General features: G+C 51.4%; 4 protein-coding genes across 4 annotated transcripts; 3 read left to right on the plus strand and 1 right to left on the minus strand.

Annotated features, from left to right (window-relative positions):
• Nucleotides 1-568: 568 nt before the first annotated feature.
• Nucleotides 569-2,192, plus strand: BDW70DRAFT_129628 (bifunctional alcohol dehydrogenase/S-(hydroxymethyl)glutathione dehydrogenase). Its single transcript, XM_073735645.1, has 6 exons — nucleotides 569-726; nucleotides 783-797; nucleotides 869-983; nucleotides 1,033-1,168; nucleotides 1,215-1,852; nucleotides 1,914-2,192. The coding sequence occupies exons 1-6, from the start codon at nucleotides 706-708 to the stop codon at nucleotides 2,126-2,128; spliced, it is 1,140 nt and encodes a 379-aa protein (XP_073599525.1). The 5' UTR covers nucleotides 569-705; the 3' UTR covers nucleotides 2,129-2,192.
• A 2,638-nt stretch (nucleotides 2,193-4,830) lies between these two features.
• On the plus strand, nucleotides 4,831-8,703 carry BDW70DRAFT_147866 (uncharacterized protein; the record flags this gene model as incomplete). The annotated part of the gene is made up of 7 exons (XM_073738789.1): nucleotides 4,831-5,103; nucleotides 5,162-5,533; nucleotides 5,588-5,860; nucleotides 5,908-6,070; nucleotides 6,121-6,443; nucleotides 6,499-6,781; nucleotides 7,139-8,703. 7 exons carry the CDS (start codon nucleotides 4,831-4,833, stop codon nucleotides 8,701-8,703), a joined length of 3,252 nt encoding a protein of 1,083 aa, XP_073599526.1.
• A 412-nt stretch (nucleotides 8,704-9,115) lies between these two features.
• Nucleotides 9,116-9,422, minus strand: BDW70DRAFT_156871 (NADH dehydrogenase [ubiquinone] 1 beta subcomplex subunit 3; the record flags this gene model as incomplete). Its single annotated transcript, XM_073740255.1, has 2 exons — nucleotides 9,116-9,272; nucleotides 9,325-9,422. The coding sequence occupies 2 exons, from the start codon at nucleotides 9,420-9,422 to the stop codon at nucleotides 9,116-9,118; spliced, it is 255 nt and encodes an 84-aa protein (XP_073599527.1).
• A 183-nt stretch (nucleotides 9,423-9,605) lies between these two features.
• On the plus strand, nucleotides 9,606-11,828 carry BDW70DRAFT_103475 (CCR4-NOT core DEDD family RNase subunit POP2). Its single transcript, XM_073734345.1, has 2 exons — nucleotides 9,606-10,275; nucleotides 10,340-11,828. The coding sequence occupies exons 1-2, from the start codon at nucleotides 9,781-9,783 to the stop codon at nucleotides 11,324-11,326; spliced, it is 1,482 nt and encodes a 493-aa protein (XP_073599528.1). The 5' UTR covers nucleotides 9,606-9,780; the 3' UTR covers nucleotides 11,327-11,828.
• The last annotated feature ends 79 nt before the right edge of the window (nucleotides 11,829-11,907 follow it).

Below are 11,907 nucleotides of genomic sequence, written 5' to 3' on the forward strand. Positions count from 1 at the left end.
ACCCAGGAATACCCAGCATATCATATCGTCAGTCTTTGCGCTCTTCCTTCACGTTCCGCTCAGGTGATCGGGTCGGCTTCCGATGAGAGGCTTGGCGTGGCCGGGCCAGGCCGGATAACTTGACCAATTTGGGCTGCCGCATCGCAGCTCCAAGATGAGCTTTGTACAGAGCAGATAGCTGATACGCCATAATATTCTATTAGGTATCTATAGTAGTAATAGCTGATCGCCTCAAAGTGGACCTGATCCCCTGTCTGATAGTCCAGCTCTGAGCGATGATGCCCGTGATATCTGTCAGACACTCAATCTGGACCATGGCCATCTCCAAATCTTCGTTCTCCTCTGTCTAGTAATGACTCAATATCTATGCGGAGAATGAGGAGAGATAAAAGAAATAAGAAAAGGGTGCTAGGATTATTGTATCATCCGTGGACGTCGGTCGAATAACAGCAAGACGCGATCACGATAGACGGCCGTAGCCCCTCATTACCTACCCCACCCCCTCGTCCCCCTCACCACTTTTCTGCCTCTTCTCTGCGTCTTTGCATCTTCTTCTTCTTTTAATTTCCGGCCCAATCCATTTGGAGAAATCGATTCCCCTGTTTCTCCGATCGCTGCTGACTCTTTTATCCACCTTCTTCCGCTGCTCTTTCCCAGTGTCCTTCCAACTTTATCCATCTATCCGATTCTTCCACCCTTGTCGTCATGGCTAGCACTGTTGGCAAGGTAGGTCATTTCCTCACTCATGATATGTATGGAACGGCAGACACTAATTGCTCTAGACCATCACTTGTAAGGTAAGACCGACCTGCACGCAAAATGAATAAACAATGGGAGTCCCGAGTTCGTGTACCAATTGCAGTTGTAGGCGGCGATCGCGTGGGCCGCCGGTGAGCCCCTCTCCATTGAGGACGTTGAGGTCGCACCTCCCAAGGCCCATGAGGTTCGCATCCAGGTCCTTCACACTGGTGTCTGCCACACAGGTCAGTGATCGAATTGACGCAGCGGGTTGGATTTTACTGATAACGACAGATGCCTACACTCTCTCCGGAAAGGACCCCGAAGGAGCCTTCCCCGTCATTCTCGGACACGAGGGGGCCGGTATTGTAGAGTCCGTCGGTGAGGGCGTCACCTCTGTGAAGCCCGGTGACCACGTCATTGCTCTCTAGTATGTTTCGAAATGAGCCGAGTAAGCGCTTGGCTAACAAACGCAGCACTCCCGAGTGCCGGGAATGCAAGTTCTGCAAGTCCGGCAAGACCAACCTCTGCGGCAAGATCCGCGCTACGCAGGGCAAGGGTGTCATGCCCGACGGCACATCCCGCTTCAAGGCCCGCGGCAAGGACCTCCTGCACTTCATGGGCACCTCCACCTTCTCACAGTACACCGTTGTCGCCGACATCTCCGTCGTCGCCGTTACCGACAAGATCCCTACTGACCGATCGTGCCTGCTCGGTTGCGGTATCACGACCGGCTACGGTGCCGCCGTCGTCACCGCCAAGGTCGAAGAGGGCTCCAACATCGCCGTCTTTGGTGCTGGATGTGTTGGTCTCTCAGTCATGCAGGGTGCCGTCAAGAACAAGGCCGGCAAGATCATCGCCGTCGACGTCAACGATGCCAAGGAGGCATGGTCCCGCAAGTTCGGTGCCACTGACTTTGTCAACCCGACCAAGCTCAACGGCCAGACTATCCAGGAGAAGCTCATTGAGATGACCGACGGCGGCTGCGACTACACTTTCGACTGCACCGGAAACGTTGGTGTTATGCGCGCTGCCCTCGAGGCCTGCCACAAGGGCTGGGGTGAGAGTATTGTCATTGGTGTCGCTGCTGCCGGCCAGGAGATTTCCACGCGACGTAAGCCGCCCGATATAAATTGAGACCTCGTTGAGCCATCTGCTAACTCACCATGCTACAGCATTCCAGCTCGTCACCGGTCGTGTATGGCGCGGCTGCGCTTTCGGTGGTATCAAGGGTCGCACTCAGCTCCCCGGCCTGGTGGATGACTATCTGGATGGCAAGCTCAAGGTGGATGAATTCATCACCCACCGTGAGCCCCTCGCCAACATCAACACTGCCTTTGAGCAGATGAAGGCGGGTGACTGCATCCGCTGCGTTGTTGACCTGTCATAATTACCTTATAAAATTTGCTTGTAGTTGAATGAGATATGAAATATATGAAGCTATAATAAGTCTGTGTTTTGTTATGAACTTTGAGTAAGAAGGAATAGGTTGGTTTTCTGGGCTGGTTAGGACACATAGGTCTAATATATGTGGCGGAATCCGCAAGGTCCTCAAGCTACCTCAACGACATTGGCTACTGACATGTCACTGTGAGGATTATATACCCTTCAACCGAATTCTACGGAAATGCCACCATGCTTTAACTATCCTGGATTCGACCACAATCGCGATAGCAATGACCATTAAGCTGTGAACACTTGCACTGTGTTAGATTACTATAGTTTCTTTGCTCCATACAGACCTTGTCGAGATGCACCTGCACTGTCAATGACCCCGCTCGCGCCTCCAGATTACTTCCAAGGTCCTCTCTACACTATGGTATGGTCTGCGTACAAGCTCAACATATGAAAATGGGATGATATCATTCCTACACCAGTTCAATAGGTTCCATATCACAGCCGTCTCATCCCTGCATTTTCGCTATAGACACATATTGAACTACGGTATACCCTAATTAGACTAGTATGGAAGGTAATAACTACTCCAATTCAGGTCTGCTCCCCCGCATAAGCACCTGGACGACAATAGATGTAGTCTACCCGCGACCTCTTCGTATCGAGCTTCTAGCATCAGTATTCCCCATGCATGAACAGTTCAGTATCATGAGTGCAGTCTTTGATGATACGATTTAAAATAATACACTTTGTGACGCTGAAGAGGATGAAATAACTATCGGGATAACATCCGATCGGCTCGGATATGCTTCCGATGGATCAGACAGTATAAACTGGTTGCGAAACGGTATCGTTTGTTGAGCTTTCGTGGAACAAACAAGCAGATACTTATAGGATTCTGATTACATTGGTCATGGCAGATAGATATCGACGGTAGCCACGGCGCTCATAGGGAATTAAGAGCTGGTTTAGCTGAATGGCCAAAACTGGCTGGCATCCCACACCCAGTTCAAGCAATATTAAATTGGGGCCGTCCCAATTCTTCCCATCTGGCTTCTGGAGGCTGGAAGAGTACCTGAGATTGTTTGGTTGTAGCTTGATGTGTCGACTACAGGGCCACGAAATGTGAAAGTTGGGTTCATATGACTTGATGGTGCCTCTGATTGAAGTCGCCCCTCTTGGTTTTATTGCAGTTAACGACGTAGATAAGGGCTATATGCATCCGTCGTTGGGAACCTTCTTTTGAACATACACATCAGCAAGCAAGTCAAGCTCTTTGTACAAGTTCACAGACCCGCAATTGCGTAAGCCCATCTGATACTTCGGCTCTGGGTAATGGTCTCAGAAACTGCGATTGTCGGTCGCTATACGGGATACTAAAGAAGTAGGGAGTCTTATTGGGCTGGTGCTACCGGGGTCATTTTGTATGAAGAAGCATCGTCTATCACGCGACGGTGATCTTAAGAGCTCGACTGCAGACGGAGATGAATCCGATATCCCTTACGAGGCAGCGTGTGGCAGCCATTTAGTTGCAGGACCTCTGATAATAGCATCGTCGCACTGCTCTAGCTCGCATTCGACTATGTTCGAGGAAGCAAGACGGTCTCCAAGAATAAGCGAATCCCCAGAAGCGACGAGGTGCCACTAATTTGGAACTTTTGCAAGATGACGAAAACGAGTGGCTACCGCCTGGACTGCTCGTCAAGATTGGCTTCAGTGTTTAATGGACTTCTCCTGGGCAGAAATCTGGACCGGCAACCATGGAGTCCTTGTCGAGTGATTTCGGAGACATCCAGCTCCCTGCGGCTCTGCAGTCTGTGGCGCCACTTGTGCTACCAAACTCAAGGTATTGAACGATATGATTCGCCCTGCAGCCTGTTAAGCATTCACCATCTCGTCTGCATCGGCTTCGACGTAATGAGACAGCGCTAGTACCGGCGGCTTCCCATGTACGCAACAAAATACTAACGTGACATTCTTGCAAGGCAAGGCTCGCTAACACGGCCAAATGTTGCGGCGCACATAGTTATCAGAGATCTGGTTCCAGTAATGGTTTCGATCTCAACCACTTCATTGACCGGGTTCGTTGTCCTAGTTCATCGCGTATGGCATTGGCCCAAGTCTACCGAGGGCGGCGTCGGCAGCAACGTCGCAAAACCGAGTGAGTGGACCAATGACCTCAGATGACGCGGTTAAAGGTTCAATAATCATGCATATCCCCGTGGGTTGCAATCTGTATACCGGTATAGATCCGCTTTTCTGCTCCGCTGCGCTGCTAACGCGGCTATGTGGATCTTGGTGGCCGGGCAATGGTTGAAAATCATGGAAGCTGGTCGGCATGGCGCAGTAAGGAGTAACGCGGGGTTTAGCTTGGTGTGCCCCGCGCCCCAGGAGCTCAGTAATTGGTTATGATGATGATTGGCCACTGGATTCAATGATGAACGATGAACTGCCATGGACGAAAGCCGAGAGCCCCTGGACAGACAGAGGGAAGAAATTCGGCATTCCGTTTTAGGTAAGGCCCGTGGGGTCCGCTGGAGCTTCCCCCGCACGTCGTAGATGCCGGTTAATGCTCCTTAGCCGAGTTCATTTTATCTTCAACCCTTTTCTCCCCTTTCTTCTCTCAAGCCTGCGAGCTATTACGGTTTATTACGCTACTGAGTCCTCAGCTTGCAACGTGCGATCATAGCCGCAGCCATGGTTTTCACATCCCCAAGTCCTGCGGTGTTACCGCCTATCCCTGACAATATCCCAATCAGCGAGTTCATGCTTACAGACGCCAATGGCCGCTATCCTCTATCCAAAGCACGACACCCATTTACCTGTGGGCTCACCGGAAAGACATACTCGGCGCTCGAGGTCAAGGACAGGGTAGAGTATATGTCGCGCGGGCTTGCGAAGTTGCTCAACTGGGAGCCCAAGAGGGGCTCGGAATGGGATAAGACACTTGTTATCTTTAGCTTGAACACGGTAAGTCTTGGATTATTGATCTATGCCTGGAACAGATGCTTATCTTTTAACTTTGTAGATCGACTCGATTCCTTTGGGTTGGGCGACGCACGAGCTTGGCGGGATTGTTTCTCCCGCCAATGCAGCCTACTCCGCAGATGAGCTGAAGCACCAACTACTCGATTCAAAAGCAAAGGCTATGTTCACTTGCGTTCCGCTTCTCCCCACGGCTTTGAAAGCGGCATCTGCGGCGGGGCTGCCTAAAGACCGTATTTACTTGATTGATGTGTTGCCCGGTAGCGGGAAGATCCCGACGGAATTTACGACACTCTCACAGATCGTCGAGAAAGGAAAGTCTCTTCCAAAGTTGGAGAAGCTCAAATGGGGGACTGGCGAGGGCGCGCGTCGAACTGCCTATCTATGCTATTCTAGCGGAACGTCAGGGTTACCTGTAAGTAGCTACCCTCCAGATAAGAGGCATTTCTGGAGGCTGACAGAGTATTAGAAAGGAGTAATGATTGCGCACCGCAATGTTATCGCAAATGTTCTGCAGATGACGGCTTTGGAGAAATCATGGCGTGACACCCGCAAGAATGCGGACGGCAGCTACTATAGTGACGTCTTGCTGGGCCTGCTCCCTCAGAGCCACATTTACGGACTGGTTGTTATCTGCCATGCTGGGACCTTCCGGGGGGATCAAGTCATAGTCCTTCCCAAGTTCGAGTTGAAGTCGTGTTTGGCCGCCGTCCAGAGATTCAAGATCTCTGTTTTGTTTGTGGTAAGTCTTATCCTGTCCGGAAGCGAATCTATCTAACGAGCTGCAAGGTTCCTCCGATCATTATCACTATGCTTCGGAGCCCAGAAATCTGCGCTGAGTATGACCTTAGCTCGGCGGTGGCGCTTCTGACCGGGGCGGCACCACTGGGTCAAGAGACTGCTCTCGACTTTCAAAAGAGATATCCGAAGGTTGCTATTCGGCAGGCATATGGTAGGTCCGCTTCACGAGTATGACCGATGGGTACTGATTTCGATTCACAGGTCTTACCGAGACATCAACGGTCGTCACGGCCACACACTTTGATGACATCATGCTTGGGTCTTCCGGTTGGCTTATCCCCGGCGTGGAGGCACGTATCGTGACCCCAGAAGGAGAGGATATTACCAAGTATGACACCCCTGGTGAGCTCTGGGTCCGAGCTCCCAGCGTCGTTCTTGGCTATCTCAACAATGAGAAAGCTACCAAAGAGACGTTTGGCGATGGATGGATGCATACCGGTGATGAAGCCGTGATTCGGAAGAGCCCCAAGGGCAATGAACATGTGTTCATTGTCGACCGAATCAAGGAGCTGATCAAGGTCAAGGTTCGTAGCATTGTGCAGGGACGCATGGCCCCTCGATAACTAACCTGAGTGCTAGGGTCACCAAGTCGCTCCAGCTGAGCTTGAAGCGCATCTCCTCACCCACCCAGCGGTGGCAGATTGCGCTGTCATCGCCATCCCCGATGACGCTGCCGGTGAGGTACCTAGAGCAATTGTATCTAAATCGCCTGAGGCGGGGCCAGATGACGAGGCTACAGTCAAGTCGATCGTCAAATATGTGCAGGATCATAAAGCGCGACACAAGTGGCTTAAGGGCGGTGTGAGATTCATCGACACTGTTCCCAAGAGCCCTAGCGGGAAGATCTTGCGACGGCTACTTCGTGACCAGGAGGCGGCTATGCGCAGACAAGCAGGCTCCAAGCTATAGATGTCATTCAAAGAGGATGGAGTTCTTGATGCGTTCTTGCATATACGGCGAGCATATAGTTTGCAGACTAGTATATTTTTGCAGGTTAGACATAGAATTTATACTGCAAATGGTCTGTTTGTGCTGATTAATCATTTTTTGTGCCATAAAGTTTGCAGTGTTTGGTCGAAGCGCGGGGAAGAAATGAATTTCTAAGCGGGGTGATAAAATTTCCAGCTAGATTATATTTCTGTTTCCTTTCATAACATTTGAAGCATTCTAAGCCGACGACTCTCACAAATACCCATAATTTCCATAATGTCTTCCTCAGACCCTAACCGCCAAAACGAAGAAGACGCCTTCATTGACGCCGACGAGGCAGAAGAGGTCTTCACCCGCGATGAAGACCACCCCATGGAGTCCGACGGCGAAGATGCCGATGGTGACCAAGAAATGACGTTTGAAGACCAAGAAATTGAGCTCCATAATGACTCTGCTGCCCACTTCGACGCTCATACCGATTCAATCTTTTGCATCGCGCAACACCCGATTCATAATGCCATTGTTATTACGGGGTCAGGAGATGACAGCGCTTACCTTTTCGACTCAACTCCGAATTCTGAGAAGCCAGTCCTACCCGCCAGCTACGAGAGTGATCCACAACCGCGGAGGGAGCGAGAATCGCTGCAGCCCTTGTTGAGGATGGAGGGACATAGTGACAGTGTCAATGCGGTAGCGTTTACTGAGCCGCGCGGCGAGTATGTTCTTACGGCAGGACTTGATGGGAAGCTGCGTGCTTGGAGGGATACAACGCCGAAGCTTGACGGAACGGCGTGGGCGTTTGTGGCTGAAGTACAGGAGGTAGAGGAAATCAACTGGGTTGCTGTTTGTCCCGCCGGAAGTGGACAAGGCGAGAACGACGAGAAGGCGAACGTTATTGCACTTGGTGGTAGCGATGGCAGTGCGTGGGTATTCCGGATTAACCATAAAGACGCGTCGGAACCCATATCGATTGTGCAGAGTTTCTTCCAGCACACAGGCCCCTGTACTGCCGGGGCGTGGACGCCTGATGGAAACCTTCTTGCAACTGTCTCCGAGGACGGTAGCTTCTATGTTTACGATGTGTTTGGTGCTGCTGCGGCCGCTGGCGTCTCATACTCTGCTGGAACGAGTGCGGTTGTCGGATTGACGGCCGAGGATCAGCGGTTTGCTGTTGAGGGTGGTCTCTACTCTGTTGCGATTGCGCCCGGTGGTGGCTTTGCGGCTGTCGGTGGAGCTGAGGGACATATCAAGATCGTCGGCCTTCCGCGTCTCGGCCAAGCTGGTCCTGGTGCCGGCGCCGGTGCTTCTTCCAAAGCAAAAGGTAGGCCTGCTGCACAAACCTCCGCTGCTACAGCGGGTACACTTCTCGCGTCGCTTCAGCCTCAAACGGACAGCGTCGAGACCCTCTCATTTTCCGCTCCTCCGTTAACTCTCCTTGCCGCTGGCTCGGTTGATGGCTCGATTGCGCTCTTCGACACAGCTCATCGGTTCGCTGTTCGTCGACATATCAAGGAGGCACACGAGGGTGCCGTGGTGAAGGTTGAGTTCTTACAAAGTCGCGCGGCGGTCGCACCATCAGTTCGTCCGAGTCCCCTGGCTGCGGCGACTGCGGCTCACCGATCGTATCTCTTAACATCTGTTGGTATCGACGGTGTTGTCAGAAGATGGGATGCTCGTGGTGGCACTACCGCCGCTGCCCAGGGAATGTTGACTGAATGGAAAGGGCATCTTGGCCTTACAGAAAACGACGAAGGCGAACAAGCGGGCGGAATCATGGGTTTTGTTCAGGGATTTGATGGAAAGAGGGTAGTTACGGCTGGTGATGATGGTATCTCGTTGGTTTTCGAGGAATAGTGGTTTTAGATATTGACCTGGTTGATTCGATTCGTATATAGACAAATCCTTATGGTATTTCTGCTGGTCCTTTAATTCGGGGGCGGTTAAATCTTCTAGCCTTGGGTACACCGAGTTTGACGGACAGACAAAATCCATTTGCATCCCGGAGATCAGTAGTTTCGATACAAAAACAAATGCTATGTACACTGACAATTCAAACCCAGGCGCCGTTTGCGGACAGAGATCATGCGCAATGATCAGATAGAATCCAAGCAGGCAACCCTTCTATAATATAGCACAACCTCACAAATACCGTACTTGGCGCGTCAACTGCCTTCAGACCGAGCCCGATTCCGTAAGAAAGTCGGGGTGTCCTCCGCTCTTAGGGCACGTCTAGTTCTGACTCATAACGTCTTGTCTTCCCTCGCCCTCAGTGATGGCTATCGCCGTGGTGATGGTCGTCTTTCATGAAGAAGTGCTCGTAGGCGCAGTAGCCGGCGAACGCAACGGTAGCGATACCGAAGCCAGGGAAAATGTTCTTGAATCGGTTGAAGCGGCTGAATGGACCGGTATACCTCCACGCCTCACTGCGGAACAATTAGCTCATAATCTTCAGACAAATTTCATTAAAAGCCGTACTGTCGAGCCCATGGGTCTCTCTTGGCCCAAACCGACCGCGGGTTGGCCGCGGCCTTGAACTCGTTGATGTCAAAGCCGGTGGGATTAGGAGCAGGCATTGTGTGGACGTGAGATCGCACAAAAGTTGGCAATCAATTGATGATAAGGAGCGACAGTATTCAATTGAGCAGTGAATCCCGCCGTATTCCGAGCACAAGCAAAGCGGAGAACGACGTACGAGCTGTCAGGGCTTCCTGTGGTGGTTTTGAAGTCGTCAGTTGCGAAGGGAAGCCGGAGAAACCCAAGCTTGGCGCGCTAATCCCAACTCAGCAGCACAAGACTTCTCCGCCTTCCGCTTTTGACCAGCGGAGTCGGCATTATTCTGCTGCTGTGTCTTCATCCTATCGAATCCCACCAATCTCAGATGCATGACCAGCCCCTCGAGTCGCAGTCGATACCGATTCACATACCGCTAATATGCCCCCTCCCGTCGGCCGATACGGACCTACCGGTCTCACCGGGCCCTATTCACATCTAGCACAACAGCAGGCTCATCTCCAGCAACAACAGCAAGCGCAGCATCACCCAGCACACGCCCAGTCTAACAACACAGCTCTTCCACCTCCCTCCCTTGGCGTACATCCTGGTTTCACAACGGCGAACACGAACGCAAATATGAATCCGTTTACGTTATCTGGTGCCGGGGTTGGGAATGGGATGTCGATCGCGGGGTTCGGAGCCGCGGGGGATGGTGGAGGAACGGGGCTCGCGAGCCATGCGGCTCAGATGGGGTTTGCGAGAGGCGCGCAGATGCAGCAGCAGCAATTACATCAAGCGCATGATGGGCGGTTTACACTTGAGGGGAAGGGTGGTGGCGTTAAGACGAGGATACGCGACGTGTGGAAGCATAATCTTGCCCAGGAGATGGCGGTGTTGAGACATCTTGTCGAGAAGTACCCTTATATCAGCATGGTGAGTTTGCTAGGGACGGGGCGTAAAGAATTGTCTCGGCTGCAGTCGATGCTAAGTCCTGTAGGATACAGAATTCCCCGGAATCGTCGCACGTCCGATTGGATCTTTCACGAACAAGGCAGACTACCACTACCAAACATTAAGATGCAACGTCGACTTGTTGAAGATGATACAGCTTGGGATCACGCTTTTTTCGCCGAAAGGGGAAGTCCCACCGCCAGATGCCACCGATTCGAATGGACAGCCCTTGGGAAATGGCCTGGTACCTGCGCCTTGCACATGGCAGTTCAACTTCCGGTTCTCACTAGAAGAGGATATGTATGCACAGGAGTCAACGGCAATGTTAGCGAAAGCCGGCATTGACTTTGCAACGCATGAGAAGAACGGTATCGACCCGCTTGAATTTGGAGCACTGCTGATTAGTTCTGGGCTGGTATTATTGGATGATGTCCATTGGATCTCGTTCCATTCCGGGTACGACTTTGGCTACCTGATGAAGATTATGCTCTGTCAAGCGCTTCCAGAGAATGAGGAAGAGTTCCATAAGCTGCTCAACATCTTCTTCCCATCGTTATACGACATTAAATACTTGATGAAACACGCAACACGCAACCAAGCGGTCAATGACTCACCATTAACTCCGGCTGCCGCTCAGATCATATCCAATCTCGGGCAAAAATCTGGGCTTCAGGACATCGCAGACGAGCTTGGAGTGAAAAGGGTTGGCATCGCACATCAAGCTGGATCGGACTCCCTCGTCACAGGGGAGATTTTCTGGAAGATGCGTCAATTGGTCTTCAACGGCAAGATCGACGACTCCAAGTACTCTGGGCAGATATGGGGCTTGAACGGCCAAATGCCGACCGTGACATACCATAACAATCCGCACCAAACACCCAATCTCAACGGCGCCACAATATACTCAGCTGCTGGTACGCCGAGCACCCCAAATAATGCTGGCGTTCAAACCCCCCAAAATCACACGCCCGGAGTGCTGACTCCAGGAGCTACAGGTGGAGTCCTAGGACAATATCAGATGGCCAAGTCGTGAGGTTCGGCTTCGGTCTCGGCCTCTCTACTCTTCTGCTAATGTATAGGCATGTTTTGGCTGTCTGAGGACTGTCTCTCTCCTCCCTCGTTGTCTTCCCCGCCGCCCCTTTTCTCACGCTACTTCGCCATTCTCGACCGTTAGCACCTGGCAATGAACCACGATTTGACGAACGTACACACCATGCGGTATTTTCGTGACCTTTCTCCTCTCGTTGCGGTCTCGGTGTATATTTGTCATCTTATCTTTGTGGCAAATGATATGCACTCGATCCCTATGAGTTTAAAATTCGTCACTTGGTTTTGGAGGGTGATTAGTATATGGATGGGTGTATGGTGTTGTCTTTTTCTTTCTCTTCTATTTTCCTCTTCTGCTGGAATCTGATGCTGTTATACGGGCGTTATCGCGGATTTATGTTCTTCTTAAGGTTTCCAGACATTCCGTGCCTTGTGCCTATTTCTTTATAGATAACCGTAGGTAGAAATGGGTTGGATCTTTTTCATTCTTGACTGAGTATATTTCTTGGTAGAAAATTCCTACTCCAGATAAGTCTTTCTGTTTTCAAGCCTAGCTATTCAATTACT

Source organism: Aspergillus foveolatus (assembly GCF_047715535.1).
Source record: "Aspergillus foveolatus strain CBS 279.81 unplaced genomic scaffold BDW70scaffold_6, whole genome shotgun sequence".
In the NCBI taxonomy this organism is placed as follows: Eukaryota; Fungi; Ascomycota; class Eurotiomycetes; order Eurotiales; family Aspergillaceae; genus Aspergillus; species Aspergillus foveolatus.

Bases quoted from the DNA above. Each gene is read 5' to 3' on its own strand.
- BDW70DRAFT_129628 (XM_073735645.1), top strand. From the start codon at position 706: ATGGCTAGCACTGTTGGCAAG. The intron at 984-1,032 runs GTCAGTGATCGA...TGATAACGACAG, and splicing joins CACTGGTGTCTGCCACACAG to ATGCCTACACTCTCTCCGGA. The intron at 1,853-1,913 runs GTAAGCCGCCCG...ACCATGCTACAG, and splicing joins CCAGGAGATTTCCACGCGAC to CATTCCAGCTCGTCACCGGT.
- BDW70DRAFT_103475 (XM_073734345.1), top strand. From the start codon at position 9,781: ATGCCCCCTCCCGTCGGCCGATACGGACCTACCGGTCTCACCGGGCCC. The intron at 10,276-10,339 runs GTGAGTTTGCTA...TAAGTCCTGTAG, and splicing joins AGTACCCTTATATCAGCATG to GATACAGAATTCCCCGGAAT.